Below are 21,651 nucleotides of genomic sequence, written 5' to 3' on the forward strand. Positions count from 1 at the left end.
CCCTAAAGGAGAAGGGACTTGCCCAAGGTCATAAGGAGAGCTTGGGGCAGATCTTGGCCACAACTGAGATCTTTAGTGGCTTTCCCCATGAGTGCTAGGATAATAGATCTAGAGCTGGAAGGTTCCTTGGAGAACATCCAGGTCAAGGTCCTCATTTTACAGATGAGGAAACCAGGGAGGTTAAGCAACTTGCCCAAGGTTACACAGGCAATGGGTAGCAGAGCCAGAGTTCAAACCCGGGTCTCCGATTTGAAATCAAGCATTCTTTCTACTGCACCACACTGTCTCAAGGGCCATAGAGCTGGGTTCATAGAAAGCCTCTGTATGCCACAGATACCCTCCCCCATCTCTTAAATGGTACTTACTTTGGTAACATGGGTGGTAGTGGAAGTGGACAGGGTTTCTGCAGTGGCCCCATAGGCACTGGCGAGTACATCTTTCCCGATGATCTGCAAGGGACACAAGCCCACCCCATTCCCAGGCATTAAATGGAGGAGGCATGGCATCCCACAAGGATGCTAGGGAAGAGTGTGGAGGTCAGGATTGGGGGACACCCTCTGGGACAAGAGATCTTTGCCATTCGAGGTTAGTGCTATGGCATACGCTTTGAGAATCATTGGTTTAAGTTAAAAAGCAAAAGAGAGAGCCCTGAGGCTTCTCCTACCCTCAGCCTAACCAGGAAGAAGGACAAAGAGAGAAGAATGAGGTGAATGGTGCCCTCTCCTCATTAAGGTTGGTCACCAGTCCTCTCTCCAGGCATAGGCTTGCTGAAAATTCCAGCCTCCTAGAATCTTAGAACAGGAAAGGTATCTTCAAGATCACCAACTACAATGCTTTATTTCAGGGGTCAGAAAACAGATGCAGAGAAGTTGTTTGACCTATTCAGGAGGTGATACTAGAACCAAGGTCTCCTGGCTCCTAGTTTAGAACTTTTCTGAAACACGCCATGTAGAGAGAGGTTCATGATGCTGCCTTGGACATGCCATGGAGGCATGGAGGCATGGAGCCATGAAGGCAGTAGCAGCCCTGACCTGGAGGGTTGTGCTTAGACCTGGGGCCTGATTTCAGGAAGGGTCACGTCCAAAGGAGGACGACTGGAATAAATCAAAAGACCTGAAACTATGTCATAAGATGAACAGTTAACAGCACTAGGAATATCAGGCCTAGAAAAGAGAAAATCAGGGGTGGGAAGGCGAATAGAGAAGGTGAGAACCACTACCTTCAAGTTTTTGAAAGTCCAACTAGAGGAGAAATTACATTTGTTCCACCTAGCCCTAAAGGCAATGGATGGAAATTATACAGAGGTATACGTTTTGCCTTAATAATAAGGAAAAAATTCCTAATGGATGCATAGGGAACCTGAATGGTCTCAACTCCAGGAACGGCTCTAATAACTAGAACTGGCAGTCTACTCCACTCCCCCAGCCTCTGGGCTTTTGGCAACCATGGAAATGGATGGAGGATGGATCCCTTACCGGAGAAAGAGAACGGATTTCTGTTGCCACCGTCTGCGGTCCGGGAATCATGACTGCTGCTCCCTTCCCAGACTTCAGACTGTTCTCCTTGAGAAATAACAACAGGTAGACCTCAAGGGCTTGCCAGGCTCGAGGGGAGAGTGGGCAGGCACCCAGGGCCCTCCCCCATGGGCACCAGTGCACTTGAGCGTGAGAACACAGAGTTCCCACAGCCACAGAGTTTCTTATGAATTACTAATTAACAAATAATTAATGAGTAGCAGTGGTATTATTGAATCTCCAGGTAAGTGATACAGTCACTCATTCATCATTCAACAAGCATTTATTAATTGCCAGTGACATGCCAGGCACTGTGCTAAATGCTGGGGATAAAAGGAGATTACATTCTACTAGAGGAACATTTAAGACCGACAAATCAAAGCAAAATATATACAAACTAAATGGAAAGTAATTTGGAATAGAGACCTGAGTTCTAGGGTCTTGACTCTGTTTCTAACTTGTGAAGCAAGCCTCTTTGGCAAGTTATTTCTCCCCTCTGAACCCCCCCACCTTCCCAGTCTATTAAATGAGAGGGCTGGACTCAGTGGGTTCTGTGATTCTTTCTAGTTCTATAATCCTTTGTGTCTAAGCTAGAGGGGAAAGCGGTATCTCTGAAAGCCCCTCTTTCCAGGTAGGATTTCTCCTATGACATCCAGCAGTCCAGCTTTAACTTGAACAGTACCAGCGACGGCAAGCTCACTACCTTTCAAAGTAGCCCATTCCATTGTTGAATAGTTCTGATTTTTCAGATGGTTTCCTTATATTGAACTATAGTCCCTTTCCCTTTAACTTTAATACAATGGACCTTCTGGGGGCAAGCGGAACAAAAGCCAAGTGGCTGGGGAGAAGTGTGGGGAAGAAAATCATTTGAATCTTTTTATGTTATAAAGAAATTAGGAATTCCAAACCAGGAATTAGGTTGAATTAAATTGTCTTTTGTCTTTTTTTTTCTCTCTGCAATTTGTGTTTAGGAGAAAGTAGCAAATAACAAGAAAACAAGGACTTACTTTAAAAATTAAAAAGAAATACAAAAATTTTCCAAGGGATAAAAACCAGATTTGATATGTTTGCCCCAATAACCTATAGTTTCTCCATCCCTGTCTTCATTCTTGGATCGCCGATGTTCAAGATCGCTTATACATAAAGGGAACCTTTAACTTTTTAAAGCAATTCTTCATCTCGATTCCTAAATTCCTTGTGAGGCAGCCAGAGCAGGGGTTACTACCCAAGGGGACTGATAAGTGAACATGAGGCTCGGAGGGAAGTGCCCTAACCCAAGTTCATACAACAAGCTACAGGCTGAGCTCATATCTCTGCATCTGTAATACAGAGTTCTTTCTACTCTTCTTTGGCAGTTGTTGGGAAGGAGGTACCCATGATTCTGGGTAATAAGAATAGTTTCATAGCTATAGAGCTAGCTGCTAGGTGGTACTGTAGATAGAGCATCAGGCCAAGGGTCAGAAAGACCTGAGTTCAAACCTGGCCTCCTGTTTGCCTCAGTTTCCTCATCTATAAAATGGGCTGGAGAAGGAAATGGCAAACCACTTTAGCATCTTTACCCAGAGAACCCCAAACGGGGTCACAGAAGAGTTAGACATGACTGAACAGCAGCTATTGAGCTAGAAGAGATGTCAGAGGCCATATAGTACAAACTCTTTATTTTACAGCTGAGGAAGCTGAGACTCAGGGGGTTGTGACTTGTCCAAGGTTTTTTGTTATATTGTTCTTATTAAGCACGGTGGAACTGTGGTCTTTTTCTATCACACTGTGCTTTCTGAGGCCCACATCAAAGACCCACTCCTGGAGCCTGGATTTTACTGACCAAGTTGGGATCCTAGGATTTAGGAAGGGGCCCGAGAGCACAGAAGACAATGCCAGATCTGGCAGCAAACAGAAAGGTGACCTAGTCTAACCCACTTACTTTAAAGGAGAGGAAAATCAGGTGGGAAGGAGGGAAAGGATAGGAGTCAGCCCAAGGTCACATAGGTGACTCGTAGAATGTAAATGCAGACACTGTCAGGAGGTAGCCTGCTGGGCGGCCTCCCTGCCACAAATCTCACCCCCGTCCAGTCCATCCTCCACCCAGCTGTCAGTCATCTTCCTCAAGCTCCGTTCCAACCATGCCACTCTTTACTCAATCAACTCCAGCAGTTCCCTATCCACCTCTGGGATTAAATATAAAATCCTCTGTTTGGCATTTAAAGTCCTTTGTAACCTGGCCCTTCTCTGACCTTTCCAGTCTTTTTATACCTTACACCCTCCCACCCCAGCCCTGCTATGTATTCTGCAACCTGGTGACCCTGGCCTCCTCGTTGTTCCTCGAACAAAGCTCCCAGCTCCAGGTATGTTCACTGATTGCTCCCTGGATGCCTGGAATTCTCTCCCTCCTCATCTCTGCTTCCTGGCTTCTTTCAAGTCCTAGCTAAAATCCCACTTTTTACATGATACCTTTTCTAATACCCCTTTATTCTAATGCCTTCCCTCTGTTGATTATTTCAAGCTATGCTGTAATGTAGTTTGTTTGTACATAGCTGTTTGCATGGTGTCTCCCTCACTAATCTGGGGGTTTCTTTGGATCCCAGTGCTTAGCACGAAGCCCGACATATAGCAGGCACTTAACAAATGTTTACCGACTGCCTGACTGGCTACAAAAATGATAAGGACTCAAACAGATGTTTCTGATTAAACTTTAGTTGCACAGAAAAAACTGGTCTGTCAGAAGTGCCCAATCTCCAGGCATATTGGCTGGTCAGAATATGGCCTCTCCTTCTACCCATAAGACAGAGGCTCTTGGGATACCTGAGGCCCAGAGCCACGCATCTGCCAAAGCTCAACTCATTTCAGAGACTCAAGGTTTGACCACACGCGCTGTTTTTAGTACTGTGAGGGGGAAATCAAGGAGAGGGAACTGAGAGGCACATGTCCAGCACTGCCTCCCCACCTTTGCCCCAACTGGAGATAGCCAGATGGGGCTACATCAGCTTACCATGGTAGTGCAGGTGGTTTCCATGGTGACAGAGTGGGAAGTTGTTATCATCTCTTTCCCCCCAGTTGTTCCCCCATCCACCTGCTGACAAGAAGGAAGTTTAGGGGATACTATGAGCTGACTGGAAATACAGACATGAACACAGACCTCGTGATGAAATCACAGGAGGTCAAAAGCTGGCAAGGGGATCCCCCACTCCCTCCCTCGGTTTTACTGGCATTACTTGAGATACCTCTTGAGAGACTTCCCAAGAGCAGGGGCCAGGATGGGGAGGAGGGGGAAGGGCGTGTCACCTGGGCTGTTTCCATCGTACTGACTCTAGCCTGCAATACGGCCTCAGGCTCAATCTTCTTTCTGATCGCCATGCTGCTGACAGTCATTGTCTCGGTCTTCACAGGCTGGGGGGGTAAAAAGGATGGGGAGCAACTTTCAGCAACCAACCTAGAACGAGGCTCCTCAGCCTGCTGGTGGCTGTGGCACTTGTTCAGAGCTTCATTGGCCTCCAGGATGTGGCAGCTGTCGACGCGGTCTGGAAAGCCAGCCCACTCTGGGAGACAACCCGCTTCTCCAGCAGAGGCGACTCCCTCATCCTCAGACAAAGCATGAGTTTAAGGAGGAGGGATGCTATCCTACTTGTGGCCTGGAGGGCGCATGGAGTCATGCTTGTCATAACACACTATGAATCAGAATGGGCCATACATAAAGGGGATGAGAGGAGGTGACACGGCAGTAACAGCAAATAAAAACACATCACATTCACATCGTGTTTTTTCATGCACAGGAACACACATGAAAGGATGCAAAGTGAACTAGAAAATGATGCACACAATGACATAAACGGGAAGCACGACCACAACACAATCAAAACAGAATGCTATGAAATCATCGTGACCAAGCCTGGCCCTGAAGAGGAGATAGAGAATGTACCTCCCACCTTCTTTGCAGAGGTGGGGGTCTATGGGTGTGGAACACTACATATAGAATCAAGCTGGCTTGATATGCTGATTAGTTCTCAGGTGTTCCTTCCTTACCTTCTTTTTAAAAAAAAAGGATGATTCTCCAGGAAAAGGAAGAGGGAAAGACATAGTAGGAAATGTAGGTAATATAAAAGCAAGAGGTAGCAATTAAGCTTTTTTTTTAAAAGTTCATTTACCAAGTAGTTCATTTACAATAACTCCATGACAGAGAAAGGGCAGGCATCATTTCAATTTAACAGATGTTGAAAATGAGGTTCAAAAAAGCTATGCCTCAGTCCCATAGCTACAAAGTATCTAAGTCAGGACTCCTCACACCACACTGATTCCCAAAGGGCTTGGTGGGAGACAGTAAAAACAGGGCCCAGAGACAAAGCTGTCCTGGGTACTGTGGACTGCAGGTCAGAATGTCTCAGAATCTCAGAGCTGAGAGTTCCAAGAAACCTGTGGGCCAATGTTCTCATTCTAACTGAGGTCCAAGGAAGTGGTGGCAGCTCAGAACCTTGTGAAGAACACAAGGGGGCTAAAGGCCTTGGACCAGAGTCTCAGTTCTGCTACCTACTACTTATGCGATCTTCTGTGGGCCTCCACCTTCTATAAAATGAAGAATTCAGACCAGATTTCTAAGTTTCTTTCCTGCTCTACAATCTATAATCTTGTCAGAGGATCACACAAGTGAACCGATGGCAACGCCAGGACTAGAAGCCAGATCCTCCCGACTTCTCTCACCCCCACATCCCATTCAGGGCTCTGTCCGCACTGTACCATCTCCTACATTTCTTGCAAGATCCATTTTAAACTGCTGGAGCTCAGAAGGAGATTGGAGATCATTTACTCCTTGGGCAAATCCTGGGATCACAGATTTAGAGTTGCAAGAGGTCTTAAAAAATAATGATCATAATAATATTATATCTAGCATTTATAGAATGTTCTGTTTTTCAAAGTACATTACAAATATTATCTCATTTTATTCTCACAATAACCCTGGGAGGTAGGTGCTATTATTATCCCTTTTTTAGAGATGAAACTGAGACAGACAGAGGCTAAGTGACTTGCCCAGGATCACACAGCTAGTAAGCATCTGAGGCAACATTTGAAATCAGGTCTTCTTGACTCTAAGCCCAATGTTCTATGGACTAGAGGTCAACTTATCCAACCAAGTCATTCATTTTACAGTGGAGGGGAAACTGAGGCCCCTAGAAAGAAAAGCATCTGTCCAAAGCCACCCTGTCTAGTGCTTTCTCCCTAGCTCCACCTTGTCCTAAGCCTCCTCTGCATATCATTAACCAGGACACTCCTAAACCCTAAAACTGCACCCCACCCCTCAATTCCCCCATCCCATACTAAAGCTCTTTCCTTTCCAAACATTCCTTCTACCAATGGGCTTAAATACCAAAGCCAGAGAGAGTGCTGAACAAGCCCGGGAACCCAAGAAAGCCAGGGGATGGAGAGTCACCACTGGGTTTCTCAGCCACCTCTTCTATAAAGCCTACCCTGACTAACCTTGCCCTACACACACCATTATTTGACCTTCCTGTACTTCATCTGTATTGAGTCAAATCATTCTCAATTACCTTGAAACCCTTCCCAGGCTATTTCCTGGCTTATCTCCCCAACTAGACCATGAGCTCTTCCCCTATTACCCTTCAGAACCCAGTTTAATAATGAGCTGACAGTAGCTACTCATCTGCACTAGCCAACAGAGAAATAATTACAGATAGTGCAACCCAGGAGAGAAAGCAAAGACCAGCCCATTCAGATCCTTTCCAGCACCTCCTTCCTATCACCCCCATAGCCAACTTGCCTACTCTCTTATTCTTGTCTAGAAGTAATAATAGTATCTCATCCACTGACACTGTGCTTTATCATTATAAAACACCTTATGTATGCTGTCCCCTTTAGTCCTCAAAACTATTCTATGACAGAGGCAGAGTAGGGGAGAGGGGGCCAGGGAGGCAGACCTCTGATTTCATAGGCGGAGAGAATTCTCTCCAACACCACAGATCAGCAACTCTTTGGTAACATAATCTTAGATGACATCCTGGGACACAAAGAGGTTGTGATTTGCCCATTGCCTCACAGTAAACATGTTAGAGAAAGTACTCAAACCCAGGTTTTCCTGACTCCAAAGCCAGCCTTCTCCCCAGTGATGCCATGCTTCCTCTCCTCATTGTATAGAGGAAATAGAGACTCAGAAAAGTTCAGCGATTTGCCCAAGGTCACATTGCTTCTAATTCTCAGAGAGGGAGCTAGTCTGAACTCAAGTCCTTCGATGTCAAGCCCAGGGTTTATTCTTACTATACTATGTTATCCACTTTCTTTTCCCCAGACCCTTATCCATGAGCTGAAAACAGTCCATTCTCCAGGAAGCCTCTACTTGAGTCATGTTTTCTCCAGCCCAGGGACCATGACTCTTGGACATGGTCTAAGAAGTGACCAGACTCTGCAACAGGCATGCTTGTTGATGACCATCATGCCCAGCAGAGAATAGAGCCTTGTCACCCTAGACACCCCCCACCTGCCATCCCGTCATGCTCACACCTGTGTGGTCAAGATCGATGCAACAGGATGAAATAATAATGAGTTAATGTGGCATTCTTGTCAAGCCATTGACTCAGCAAACATGCTAACACAGACTCATGCAGCGGAGGGGGCCGGGAACAGTCGTGCGACACAAGGCAATGCCCCAAGAGGAGGAAGCCACTCTGGGCTGTTCAGCCATCTCCACAGTGGCCCCAGGGCCTAGGGAACATGCAGGATCAGGACAGGGGTCACAGTGAGAAACAATGAGAGGACTCATGACAGACATGGATGCTTAGGGCTCCCCACCATACCTCAAAGTGGGGCATGTCAGAGGTGGGGCAGATCCCTCGTTCTGGGGCTTCACTCGCTGCCTTAGACTCTTCATCCTGGATGGGGGCTGCCTTGTCAAGGTCTCGTGGGAATACTGGCCCCTCGGCCTCTGAGTCACTCCGATCTCGGTCAAGTTCAGGCAGACTACGGGAGAAGTCCTCAAAGGCAGTGCCATGGTAGTCACCGATCACTGTGAAGTCCACCTCTGCCTCCAGGCTGGATGTGGAGCTGACGGTGATGCTGGAACACTTGCGTTCGATGGCTAGGTGGTTGTCTTTCAGGAAGACTGAGTCCCGCTCCTGGTCCTGGTCCTCATCTCCTGGGTCACTCTCTGGGGCCTTAGGACGTGGGGGTTTGACTTTCTCTTCTGAGCCCTCCCTCAGCCCCGCTCTCTAAATACCAGGTGAAAGCCAAGGAACACAGAGGAGAGACAAAAATCAAGAGGGTGAATGTCAGAGCACATGGGAATGTCCAAAAGATGGAGGTTCGCAGTAGGGAAAGGATCATCCCAAGAAAATGTCACTGAAATTACAACACAAGCCAAGAAAACCATAACCTTCCCAAGAGCTCCATGGAGGAGCTGCAAAGTCCTGCTCAGGCATTTAAGGCAGAAGCAAGTAAAAAGCAAAAAGCCCAGCCTGTACGTCCACCCTGGACGAGAGGCCCCATACAAGGTTTGGCTCTTGGAGTTCATTAAAAGCGGCTTTGAGCGAGGGACACGGATGGCAGATCAGATGCCAGACCCTGACATGAAATAAGTCCAGTGTTGCAAAACGGCAAAGGAGTCCGCAGGGAGGGAGGAGGCAAGGAGGCTGGAGCCAGCTCTGAATAACAGAGAGGAAGCAAATTTGACTTGTCAATTCCACTGGGCCCATTGTGGAGCAATGCTATCACCTACCATGCTCTAGCATACAATTTCTTTAACCTCCTCCTTCTCCTTGGGGCAGGAACCCTCATTTACTACTCTAGGCATGAAGCAAAACGAAGCTAGGTGCCTTTAGCTGAGAGCCACAAGGAGAATGAGATGCATTGCCAAGCTCAACCCTCAGCCCCCTTGGAGGAGGGAGACCACGGGTCATCAGTGTAATTGACAAGCACAGTGGGGAAACAGGCCCCTCCTGCCTATCATACATACCTCTCAACTGGCCCAACCCATTAGAGGCTAAAGTCTATACAGACAGTTCTACCTGCTTCATTTCCTTCTATTCCAAGTCTGTTTTTAGAGAATAAAAACAGCAACAGAACATTTCTGGTTGATTTGGTCTCGGACATTTGGAACTTCCAAATTCAGCCCAAAAGGAACAGTCTCTTCAGAGATTGAGGTTCTCAAGACCACCCCGCAAATGGGGCTGGATGGACCAACTGAGCCCCTGTCTATGAAGTTTCTGCAAGGTTGAGAGGTATGAGAGATCTGATTCCAAGCTGGAGACAGGCAGACAGGAGTGGGGGAGCCTAGGCTAAAGCATGTATAGTTGTAGCCCAGTGAAGGGGATGGGCGAGCGGGCGGGCAGAGCGAGGATGAATGGCAGAGACCTGGGCAGTCTGGGGCCCAGCTGAACGGCTCTTCTCCTTTGGAGCAACTTTAGCTGCTGAGCCTGACAAGTCCTTCTCTTCCCGAGCTGGTTCCCGAGTTTTGCTCTGAATTAGAGAAAAAGGTTAGTCTTAAGGAGGCAGAAAGGGAGCTTGACATTGAGCTGGAGTAGCAACCCAATGGGTAGAGACTGCAGGACAATCAGCTTGTCCCAGGTAGGAGAGGGGAGCAGGGGCAGGAGAAGGGACGATCATTAAAGAAGCCAAGCAGGACAGGAGGAACATGATAAAGCAGGGGATACTAGGATGATGATGGGTCATGGTTGGTGGCGAGACCACCCTGTCTCCGTTCCAGACTAGGAAGACTGTGCCTATGCTGGTGGTATTTCTGGCCCAACCAAAGGGAGGATATCACTGGGGCAACTGTCTGTATTCAGGTATAAGCTTGGGTTACACTTATGAAAAACAAAAAACTGAGATGGCCAAGCCCCCTCTGCTCTTGGTGATGGATGTGAAGCTGTAGGAACATGCTCCAGGAAGAAGCACAAAAACATGCAGTCAGTTTCCATAGGGAGGTGGGGAGGAGAGCAAGGTGTTGGAAGAGAGAGGGATTCATATGGCTGGTTACCCTGGCTTCTGCCAATATGGCCTTGGAGCCAGAATCCATGGATGCACGTTTCAGCTCTTCGTCCCCTTCCTGGTGCAACTCAGTGGCAATGAGCACAGCTCTGATGGGATCTGCAGATGTTCTAGGTTTAGCCATGAAGTGACTAGTATCCGATGCCGAGTCGAGAGGCTCTGTGGCTTTGGGGCTAGAGATATTATCGGGGGGATGAAGCTGAACAAAACCTAGCTCCAAGAGTTTGTTACGTTGCTGTTCCACCTGCCCTGGGAAGGGTTCAGATGATTGCTCACTTGGAAGGGCCCTGGAATCACCTACATTTGTCCAGAGGTTATCTGCACCATGAGTGTCACCTCGTTCAAATATCTTAATTTTATTGGCCACAGAGGTCTTGCTGATATCTTCCTGGGAGCCCTCATGACCACTAGCTTGGAAAGATATCCCCTGCTTGGGTTCCCTTCCCAAGGCAGTGAGGACCAGGCCTCCTGCTCTGGTCTGCTTGGCTCCATCTTTTGGTTTCCCATTGGTAGTGGGCAGCTCTTCTGTCTTAGCTACATCATGGACTACTGACTCCTTGGTCCCCAGACTTCCCTTCAGAAAACGGAAAGTCTTGGGAAAAACAATGGGATGTTCTGTGTCAGAGGGCCAATCCTTGGACCGCTGCTCTTGTTCTGAAGGGGATGGGTCTGTACAATCTTCCCAAGCTGCTGGGGCCTCAGAATTCCCTGGGGAAGCCAGGGCAGGGTCATTCATCATGATCCCTTCCATTTGAAGAAATACTGTAGAGACTTTATTTTCATTCAGCTCAGGGTCTCCCTCTAGAGCATGAAATGACCTTTCTTGGAATAGAAAATGGTCCTCCCTTTGTCTGTCTGGTTCATTCACACTTCCTTGAGGGACCCTCCTTGCACCTGTGTTTGGGAACTCACTCCCTTCTCCTTTGCTTGGTAAATGGCTCTCTAATTCATCTGGGGGACTCTTTTGAGCCTTTTCTATAGAATTTCCAATCCCAGGCATTTCTTCCTCTATGTATTTGCCTCCTGTTGCAACAGGAAACTCTCCTTCTTTCCTCTCACAAGAGCTCTTCTCATTGCTAGTTGGTTTATGATTTAGGGATGTTTTCTTACTCAGTTGTTCTAAAAGGACTTTGAGTTCATCTAATCCTACATCTATGGTTGGGGGCTCATCTCCTTCTGAAGACATACAAGTATTACTGCCAAGACTTGAGACGGCTTGGTCTAAAGATCTAAGCTCAGGAGCCACTGTTGACTCATCTTCCAATTCCACTTGGCCTTTCTGATCTTCTCGAATGGCACCCAGATTTGCTACCTTCCCATCTTCAGGGACAAAGGAGGCCAGTTCCTCCTGTTCTTTGTCTGCAAAACTTAAGTAGAAGCTCCTTTCTGCTGGGGAGGTCTCTGTCTCATCACTGGAATCTGCTCTGGTCGAGTCCCCTGGAGATGCTTTCGTACCTTCCTTCTCCAAGGCTAGAGATTCAGAGGCGGGGTCCCCAGGTTTCATCCCAGGCACTTCTTGTTGAGTCCCTGGCCCTGTTACTGAAGGTATTCTGCAGGCATGAAATTCTTCCAGCTCCTTTCTGAGTTCTGTTTGTCCCTCAAGTTGGTTGGCTGAGGCTCTGTGTTCCCCAATGGCTGCCTCCTTGCTGCTGAGCCTGGGCTGGGAAGTATCTGGGATTTTCTCCACTAATGCATGACCAGCCAAGAGTGAAGTCCTTTCTTGGCCTTTCTGAGCCCACACGCTATCTTCCCACACAGATTCAAAGTCCTCAGGACTCGCAATCATCCTTCCTCTCTGGCAGGTCTCCCCTTGCCCCTTCATTCTGACCAATTCTTCAGTGGCCACTTCAACTCTGAACTTATCCACTCGGACATCCACCTTGGAGACCCCCTTGCTGGAGAGGTCATCTGATGGGACTGTGGCTGGGGGCTCCTCTGGTTGTGGGGCACTCAGCTTCCTGAGCACAAGCTCTTCAGGCTGAGAGCACTCTCTTTCTATAAACACCCAGTGCTCCGAACCCTGCATTTCAATTGGAGCAAGAAAAGTTAGCATAGAGCCAAAATCAGAGCCTGTAACTTCCAGTCAGTGAAAGAAAAAAATTGATATGACCAAAGGGCAGATCATGGCACTGCCCTCATGATATCAAAGAAGAGGGCATGGAAAGGAAAGAAAAATAGTGCCATCCAGTACCTTCTTATACCTTCTACTGAGGGTTTCCTTTCATCACTACCTCCCCCAAATTCTGTGAAATGGGACAGGGCATTAGTATCCAGCCTTTATAGGTAGGAAAACTGATTAATAGATTGTTGGAAAAGATCTCAGCTTTCTAGTCTAGTTCAAACCTTTGATTTCAGAAGATGAAAAAACAAAACTGTGGCTCAGAAAGGTCAAGTGATTTTTTCCTAAAGTGATTTTCCTAGCTTGTTAGGGCAGGACCAGGACTAGGACCCCTTATCTCCTGATTCTTGGACCAGGGGGTTCTTTAATAATAATGATATTCACATAATAGCTAACATTTATATAACACCTACTAGACATGATGCTAAGTACTTTACAAATATAATCTCATTTGATCCTCATCATAACCCTGGGAAGTAGGTGCTATTATTATCCCAATTTTACAGATGAGGAGACTGAGACAAAATAGAAGTGAAGTGACTTGCCCAAGGTCCCACGGCTGGTAAGTTCTGGATTTGAACTCAGGTCTTTCTGACTCCAGGACCAGTGCTTTACTCACTTCACCATCGAGCTGCCCCTGTCTTTGTACTCTGTGAAGTACTGAGATGTCCAGGTGCCAAAAAAGTTAGCAGAAGAGCTATAATGAGAAACAGCTATAATCGTCACCAGAACGACATCACATCTTTGTGGACTGACGAGGCTAAGCAATGACATCCAGAGACAACTAGAGTTTGAGGAAAACTAAGCTCAAAGACAGCAGCTTCTTGACAAGTCAGGTTGTTTCCATATTCAGTCTAAAACCTTCAAATTTAACTTGGTTCTGGCCTTGGTTTACCTTCTCTTTACACCTTTCTATTTGGGAGAATGCGGCTCGCACTTGCCTATAATTTCCTACCTGTCCCGTGGCACCTAAGCACACCTACTCTATTAGGAGAGGAGAGCCCTCCTCCTGGGTCCAGTGTGCATGTAAAGTGGAGGGGAGGTGGTCTGGTAGAGCCCCTAGTGTGGTCTCTCTGACAGGATGGAGAAGGGTCATGCCCTCCTGCAGCACACTATGCCTCTCCTCACACCCACTGGCTCTCGTTCTGACCTTTCAAGCTGTCAGGGACATGGCAGGGATGGATCTGAAGAGGGAATAGTATTTTTAAAACAACAAATCCTTATTGAAAAGCTTTATTTTCAAAAGAGCTTCAACATAGTACTACTGAAAGGGCAAAAAGTTCAAATTAAGTTCTAGATTATGTGTACTTCTTATTCTCTGAGATGATGTTACCTAGCCTGAGTGGGTCATGTGCTCTGAGCTGTCAGAATCCATACCCTAGAACCTAGAGTGATCAAGAACATTCATCTAGAGTGCAAAAAGGTCAAGGCTAGGAATATCAGTATTGTCTGTAGCGATAACAGAAGTCTTTTCTATGCAAAGTCTATCGGCCCATCTTTAGCCTTATCAGACAAACTAGTGGAGAATGATCTCCATGCTTCGTGGAGAATCCAACCCCTTTGGTTTGGAGGAGTTTTCCCCTGGGCCACATAGCATGGAAGGGACAAAAACAAGATCGAGAAGGCTGGGAATTTAGTAAGGGCTTGGGCTCTTTATCATGACACACGTATACTGGTAAGCTAAACCCTGGAAAATACAGTAGACTAAGTCAGTGAATTATTGGCTGGAAGATTAGCTTTAAGCACAAGTTAAAGGTCAAGTTGGGAAGAAGGAATCCTAGACCTGTTGTTAAGTCATTTTTTAATCATGTCCGACTCTGTGATCCCATTTGGAGTTTTCTTGGCAGGGATACTGGAGTGGTTTGTCATTTCTGTCTCCAGCTCATTTTACAGATAAGTAATTAAGGCAAACAGAGTAAAGTAACTTGCCCAGGGTCTCACAGCTAGTAAGTGTTTGAGGATAGATTTGAACTCAGGAAGATGAGTCTTCCTGACTCCAGGCCTGGCACTAAATCCACTGTACCGCCTAGCTGCCCTGAATCCTAGGCCTACAACCTGCCATTTCATAAGACCTCTTGAACAAGGAATCAGAAAGTTCAATTACAAATATCAGCTGTCTATTCCCAGGGACACAGCTGGAAACCAAAATGAATTAGATGGTTTTGTTCTGAACAAGGTAGTATTAGACTCAGAAGGGTCCATCCTTGGGGAGGAACAGTACAACCTCACAAATGGAAAACATCAACCCAAGTGAAGAAGAAAGAAAGGCTTTTCATTGGGTTCTGCTGTGGGATGGCAAGGTGTATCCAGGAGAATTTAGCCAGAAATGTTTACATCTCAGTCTGTCTCACCTTGGCATCATGGGGGCTCAAGAGATGGCCCCATTCTTTACACCCTTTTCACTCTGCTGTAAGCATGGCCTTGGTTCCTATAGTATCAAAACTGTGACAGTGGCTAGGGACAAGACTTTTGACAGCAAATCCCATCGGGGAGGAAAAGTGCTGAAAGTAAGGGAGAATCCTAAAGAAAACTGGATTAGGGAGACAGGAGCCCAGGCCAATACTCAGGCAGTAGGAGCCAGCACAGACATGTGGAGAACATGTTGCCCTTTACCATGGAAGAATCCTGGATTGATTTATATGAATCACCTAATCCATCCCCCTGCCCCTAAGCTCATCCCAGGCTCTGGTCTCATCCCCAGCTAAAGAACCCTTTAAATGGAAGATTCTATCACTAAGGCCACTCCTGGGTTTTCTCCCGTGCACACCTGATTGGAAACAGACTCCCTCACTCAGACAGAGAAAAGAAACATCAGTGGAAAGGAAGATAAAATCCTGAGGTAGCTAACTGGCAAAGGAATCAGAGCACTGGATTAGGGAGTCAGAAAAGTCTGAGTTTAAGTCCAGATTCATATACTTATTACCTGCATGACCCTGAGTGAGTCACTTAACTTCTCCTTGTTTCCATTTCCTCAGCCGTAAAATAAGGAGGGGTTGGACTTGATGAACTCCAAGGTCCCTTCTAGCTCAAAAGCGTCTAATCCAACCCTTATCTAAGCAGGAACGCTCTCTACAAGATCTCTCAAAAGTGGTCTTCTAACTCGTACATGAAGACCTCTAGTGATAGAGAATTCACTACTTCCCCTAGGAAGCTTCCACAAACTTACCTAACTTACAAAAGTGTCTAACCCTTATCTAAGCAGGAATGCTCTCTACAAGATCTCTCAAAAGTGGTCTTCTAACTCATACATGAAGACCTCTAGTGATAGAGAATTCCCTACTTCCCCATCTTAATGGCTAACACCATTAGTTTTTTATTTTTTTTTTTTGGAGGGGGAGGTAGGCTCAGGGTTACATGACTTAAGTGTCTGAGGTCAAATTTGAACTCAGGTCCTCCTGATTCCAGGGCCAGTACTCTATCCACTGTGGCACCTAGCTGCCCCAAACCACTAGTTTCTACTATTAGAAAAATTTTCCTTAAATGGAGCTGAAAAGTACAGCTCTCATCCATTGCTCCTAATTCTTCCCCCTTGGGCCAAAAAAGTCTAATCCCTTCTCCACATGACAGAGAGCCCTTCAATGCTTGAAGGAAGCTATCCTGTCTCTCCTCAGTCTTCTCTTCTCCACACTAAACAGACCAGTCAAGGGGAAGAATGAGGCTAACTAGAAAATGGACTGGGATCAAGCAAAATCCTAAAGGAAACAAAGGGAAGGCCCCAAGATGTCCCTGGGGCATAAGCAAGAAAGAATAGTCTGTTCTTGACTCTCCCTTTTTCTAGGGTTTGCCTCTTCTCTTGTGTGGACCAAGAGTTCCTCCTTTTGTGTGTGGGGGGGGGGTAGGGGAGGAGGGCACTGCTGCCTGCTCTTGACAATGGCCAGGGCTCTCAGAGGATAAAGCTACCCCCTCTAACTCCTCCCCATGGAGGGTTTGGGCACTGGGCCGCTGGCCAAGAGGAGCACATCTTGTAAGGAAGCGTCTTGCTGCTCTACATTCCACTAGGGGAACGCTACCCACTGGGGAGCCCTGTAGCCAAGCCCAGGGGTGAGAGTTAGACAGCAGAGTATGGGAGGAAAGGGACACCCAGGCTTTCTACTCATCTTTGACCTCAGGCACAGAAGCCCAACAGGCTCATTATCTGACTAGGCCAGGGGATGGTGGGGAAGGGTACTCTTCTAGCAGGGAATCTGACAGACCCTAAAGGAATTCAACCCAGACCAGAGCTAGAGAAGGAAGGGGGGACAGAAGGACCATCATCACCTAGATTAGGAGCTTCCCAGAGCCTACAGAAATAAAGACAAGTCCTCAGAGACTGTGGCCATCATGGTACTTTGATGCCCTCAGTCAACACAATTCAGCTTTGAACAAATTCTGCCTGTATGTCCAGACTCTGGGAAAGAGTCCCTCAGTCCTTTCCCAGGAGCCAATCTGTTCTCTAAGGGGAGGGGACATTCAGGGTGCCCTTTACTCACAGGCCAGGCTTGAAGGCCTTCTCCTTCCCCTCTGGAGCATGGCTGAGAAGAGAAGAATGGCACCCTCCCCAAATGGGCACATGGACAGGTCCCCCCACCCATCACGCCTGAGAAGGTGACAGATGAGTGAAGAGACCCCGGGAGAAATGGAAAGACCCCAGGTGACAGAGGATGGACAGTAACCTCAGGAGACGACGCAAGACTTTTCTGGATGAATGACTCCAAGCCTAAGGCAATTCCCGGCTCCAGCTGGGAGGCGTCCTCTGTTCTCTGGCTCTGCAGGGAAGGAAGGTCCAGGGCCCAGGCAGAGGGAGAGCAGGGGCACAGGGAAAAGGAAGAGGGAAGGAGAGATGAGAGGGAGAAATACAGAGAGAAAGAGAGAAAGACGGACATACATTCCATGAACAGGTAGCCCTTCCGCACATGGCCCTGGTTCAAATCCAACAGTATAAAGTGTCTTGTTTGGAAGCTATTCATAGTCGACATTTATCCAATACTTTACGGTTCACAAACAAAGCACTTTGAATCTTTACCTCATTTGATCCCTACAACAACTTTGTGAGGTAGGAACTACATAGGTATTATCATCTCCATTTTTCAAATGAGTCAGCTAAAGCTCAGAGAGGAAGAACACTCATAATACTCAATATGTAAGTATGGCTCTAGGTTTATAAACATGCGTTACATACATAATTATAATTTATTCTCACATCATTCCTGGGAGGTAGGTGCTAATATTATACCCATTTTAGAGAGAGGGAACTGGAGCTTAATGACTTGTTCACAGTCACAACAGCTAGGGTTGAAGGCAGACTTGTTGAACTCGAATCTTTCCTGACTCAAGTCCAGCATTCTATCTACTATATCACATCGCCTCTTTGGATGGAGCAGGAAGACTGTGAGGAGGATGGAGCTGAGGAGGGAGGAAGTCAGAGCTCCTAGTTCAGTCCCAGAATGGATCCATAGGATTAGGTTGGTTGGGGCAGAAACCCTTATGAAGGTCCCAAGAACTGTGCCTGATACCTACTAGGATGGTCCCAGGATCAAAGATCACGTGGATATTCCAGCCAACTTTGTTCCTATTCAAGTATTAGAAAAGGGAAAAGGGCTCAAAACAGCTTTCAAACAGCTTTCCTCAGTGGCTTTTGTTTTCTTTTGTGGGAACAAAATTTGATTCATGGCATAGTTCAGTGAAAACGTTATTAAGTTAAGAGTTCAGGAAATGAACTCAGCTCCTTCCATTTTGATTTCCTATCCTTGCTCCTCCCTCATGGATCGCTGGGGACCATGAGATCATGATTGTGGGTAGCATCTAGGCTCCTGAAATCCCAGGACACACTCTTTCTAAACCCACCCTCTGAATCCCTCTGAAGACGCTTCCAGAGCCATTCCAATGCTAGCAGTGCCCCTGGATCCATTCTGTAGGCTCTGCCCACTGCCATCAGAGACGCTTCCTCCCCGTGACTCAGTTATAGTATCCTTCCTTCCCCCAACCATCTACCTTTAGCATCTTAAGCACTTCTCAGGTAGTCCTCCCTGGTTGAGGCTAAGGAAATAGATTTCCTCCCTTCTTGTAAAAGATATTTGGCTCTCAGGGGAGGGCCAAGGCTGAGGTCATCCTCCACTCCCTGCTCCAGGGTTATCATACATATCCAAGCTGCTCCCGAAGTCTGGCTGGTACCATCACAGCCTCAGCCCCATGATGCCTGAGGGGACAGGGCTGCTGACAGGCTATCTCAAGAGTGGAACCAGAACTGAGCCCTGCCCAGCACCAAGAATACAGTGCCACAGCTGACTGAAACAACTGTCACTGAGAGCAGGGTAGACACCAGTCCAGCTGTCATTTTACTGTTCATACCTCTACGACCAGACTTCCATTCAAATCAATCATGAGTGCCTTCACAGCAACAACTCCCATACCACCATCTGGTCAGCCCCTTTGCCCAAGAAGCCTGTCTCTGATAGAGGTACTAAGCATGGCTTAGAAGAACTCAGTACTACCTACCTCTTGCAATGTTGGCTCTAAACATTAGAGTTTACCTCTGCGGCTGGGGATACCCCAGAACATTACAAGTTACACCAGTAACTTGTCACAGAGCTTTGAGCATTAACTTTGGTCTGTATTACTCTTTTGGGGGGAAATCTTACTCCCTATTGTTCATATAGAGAAAGCAAACTCTCTGTAATCTGGCATAATAATACCAATTCACTTTTCTCTAATCCTCTATAGTTTACAAATCACTTTTCTCACAACCACTCTGCAAAGTAGGTTGTCCAAATTGCTACCACTTTACAAATAGGAAAACCAAGTCCTGGAGAGAGGAAGTGTCCTTCCCAAGGTCAGACAGATAATAAGTGTTAGAGGTGGGACTCAATACTAGATATTCCGTTGAGGTTGGGGAATGCTGAGTTAATTTAAAATTCTATTTAACAGAGAAATACTACATATCCCATGTGTAGATCAGTTATCTTTAATGAATTAAAACAGATATATTAACTTTATACTAAATCTGGATAGGGCACAATTTAATCTTCTTTCAGTTACTTAGAAACTTTCACATATAAGAGAAACCCATGAGCTTTGAAACATCACATAGCTAAGAAGACAGCATACTTTGGACATGGAGTTGGAAAGCTAAGATTCAAGGCTACAATACTTATTAGTTGACTGTGGGTAAGTCTCTTCATCTGAGCCTCAATTTTCTCAATTTTAAAATGAATATAACAACATTTGTACTATCTACCTCCAAGAACTGTTATGATGTTCAATTGAGATGATGGCTAGAAAGAGCTATCTAAATGTGAGCTGTTATTATTTATGGTTATTGAATGTCAACTATGGTTGTACAATGGTACTTAGTAATCTAGATTTTAGGGAGAAAATGCCTTTTTCATAACACATATAGGTAAATATATTTTAGAATTTGTCATAGAAAGTACTTAGAATACTACCTTGAAGTTATAAGCATGGATTATAAAATTCTATCTTTTCTCCTTTTCAACAGAGAAATTTACACCTGTGTTCTTAAAAGTTAGGATATAGGGGTAACTCCCACCACATAGGCTTGTAGTACATTCTTAATAGTTATTTTTGTCATGAATTTTTAAAAATAATAGTCATTAAAGAGTTAATTAGATGTTAGTTAATAGAGTTTTCTTGCCAGTAGAATGCTGAACAATAAAGAACTTTTTCTTGGCCCTAAAATTCCTTCTTTCAAGCTTCAACCATTCTCCCACACCCCAACTCCAACATCTCATGTTCCAATGTCAAATTTCTTCCACCAAAAATGGCTACTATGAGGCAGAGGATAAATGCAATAAAATCTATGTAAATCATTCCCAATTCCCACACTCCACTCTTTTTTATGGAGCCCAAGGCCACAGGACCCACCTCATTAGTTTTCTCAGGGGTCCCTTTAGGGGTTCCTTCTTCATGCTTGGGGGAGGATGATGCTGGTGAAGAAGGCAGCCTCCGCTCACGTTCCCAGTCACGATCCCTATGGATCAATTTGCTATTGGGTTCCTTCAGTGTCCTCTTGAGTTCATTGATACTGGCCTGGTGTTTCAGCAGTACATCCTCTGGTTTATCTAAGAACTTGGGATGGAGAAAGCAAGTGAGTTAAAAAAGGAAAGTACTTCTGAACTAATTTTCCATTCCAAAAGCAAGGAGCAAGGGACAGGGAAGATTGAAAAAGGCAGAAGCTGCAAATCTCTGTGCCTAACCCCTTACATGCTCATGCTCTCTGGGTATGAGTGAGGAGGAAAGAGGGAAGGATTCATGTGAACTGTCCCCCATGCTTGGAATATTATCTATTTTCATCCCTTCCTAGAGAAATAACTTTCCTTTTCTTCAAGTCTCAGCACAGGCGCCATTTCCTCTATGAAGCATTCCCTGATGCCCTTAATGAAAAGTGACATCTCCTTTCTCAAATAGGACTTCCTTCTGTAGTTCTTTATTCTGATCATGTTACCTTATAACAGATACTTGCGTAGCCATCTTATTCCCTCAATTAGATTATAAACTCCTTGAGGAAAGGTCAATACCATTTTTCAAATACACATCCTCTGTGCCTTGCCCATAACAAGTGCTTCTAAGGGCCTTTTAAACCAAGCTATCAGGAGTAGGAGATACCAACTGCAGCACTGTGGCCTGAGACCAGTAGTTAGGGAAAGAAAAGGCCAAGGCATCTGACCACAGGCTGGCTTCAACGAGGCTGGAAGTAGTCACCTGCCTGCTGTGGGGTGGAACATGGGAGAGAGGAGCAATTTACATTTATTTTCCATATCCTCAGGATGTCTCATCTACAAGGTTATTTAAGAATGCTCAATTCATCACAATCCCATTTCACTGGTTCCAAAAAAAAAAAAAAAGAGTCAGCAGATTCCTTTGAAAGACAGTCACAAGATCACAGACCTAGGGAGCTGGCCTGAAAATATAGCTAGAAGCCTCTAGAGCTAGTCTCTGGAGCCATGGAAATATACTACTAAGGATGATAATAGTAATTAATCTACATTTGGTTGGCACTTTATAATAAAAAAAAAGTACTTGGGGCAGCTGGGTGGCACA

The 21,651-nt window shown here is 46.0% G+C and overlaps 1 protein-coding gene across 13 annotated transcripts in view; it reads right to left on the reverse strand.

Moving 5' to 3' along the window:
- EPB41L1 (erythrocyte membrane protein band 4.1 like 1) overlaps positions 1–21,651 on the reverse strand; it is a 106,818-nt gene that overhangs the window by 11,371 nt on the left and 73,796 nt on the right. For 5 of the 13 annotated variants that reach the window (XM_027867186.1, XM_027867189.1, XM_027867185.1 and 2 more), the window contains 7 exons: positions 20,476–20,679; positions 9,861–9,965; positions 8,309–8,719; positions 4,794–4,898; positions 4,501–4,584; positions 1,476–1,562; positions 366–449 (listed from right to left, as the gene is read on the reverse strand). In XM_027867186.1, the coding sequence (XP_027722987.1) occupies positions 366–449; positions 1,476–1,562; positions 4,501–4,584; positions 4,794–4,898; positions 8,309–8,719; positions 9,861–9,965; positions 20,476–20,679 (1,080 nt within the window). The remainder of the gene's footprint in view (positions 1–365; positions 450–1,475; positions 1,563–4,500; positions 4,585–4,793; positions 4,899–8,308; positions 8,720–9,860; positions 9,966–20,475; positions 20,680–21,651) is intronic. The other 8 variants (XM_027867193.1, XM_027867192.1, XM_027867198.1 and 5 more) reach the window with 6 other exon arrangements.

The sequence above is a fragment of the Vombatus ursinus genome, unplaced genomic scaffold (assembly GCF_900497805.2).
Source record: "Vombatus ursinus unplaced genomic scaffold, bare-nosed wombat genome assembly UNPS02014785.1, whole genome shotgun sequence".
In the NCBI taxonomy this organism is placed as follows: Eukaryota; Metazoa; Chordata; class Mammalia; order Diprotodontia; family Vombatidae; genus Vombatus; species Vombatus ursinus.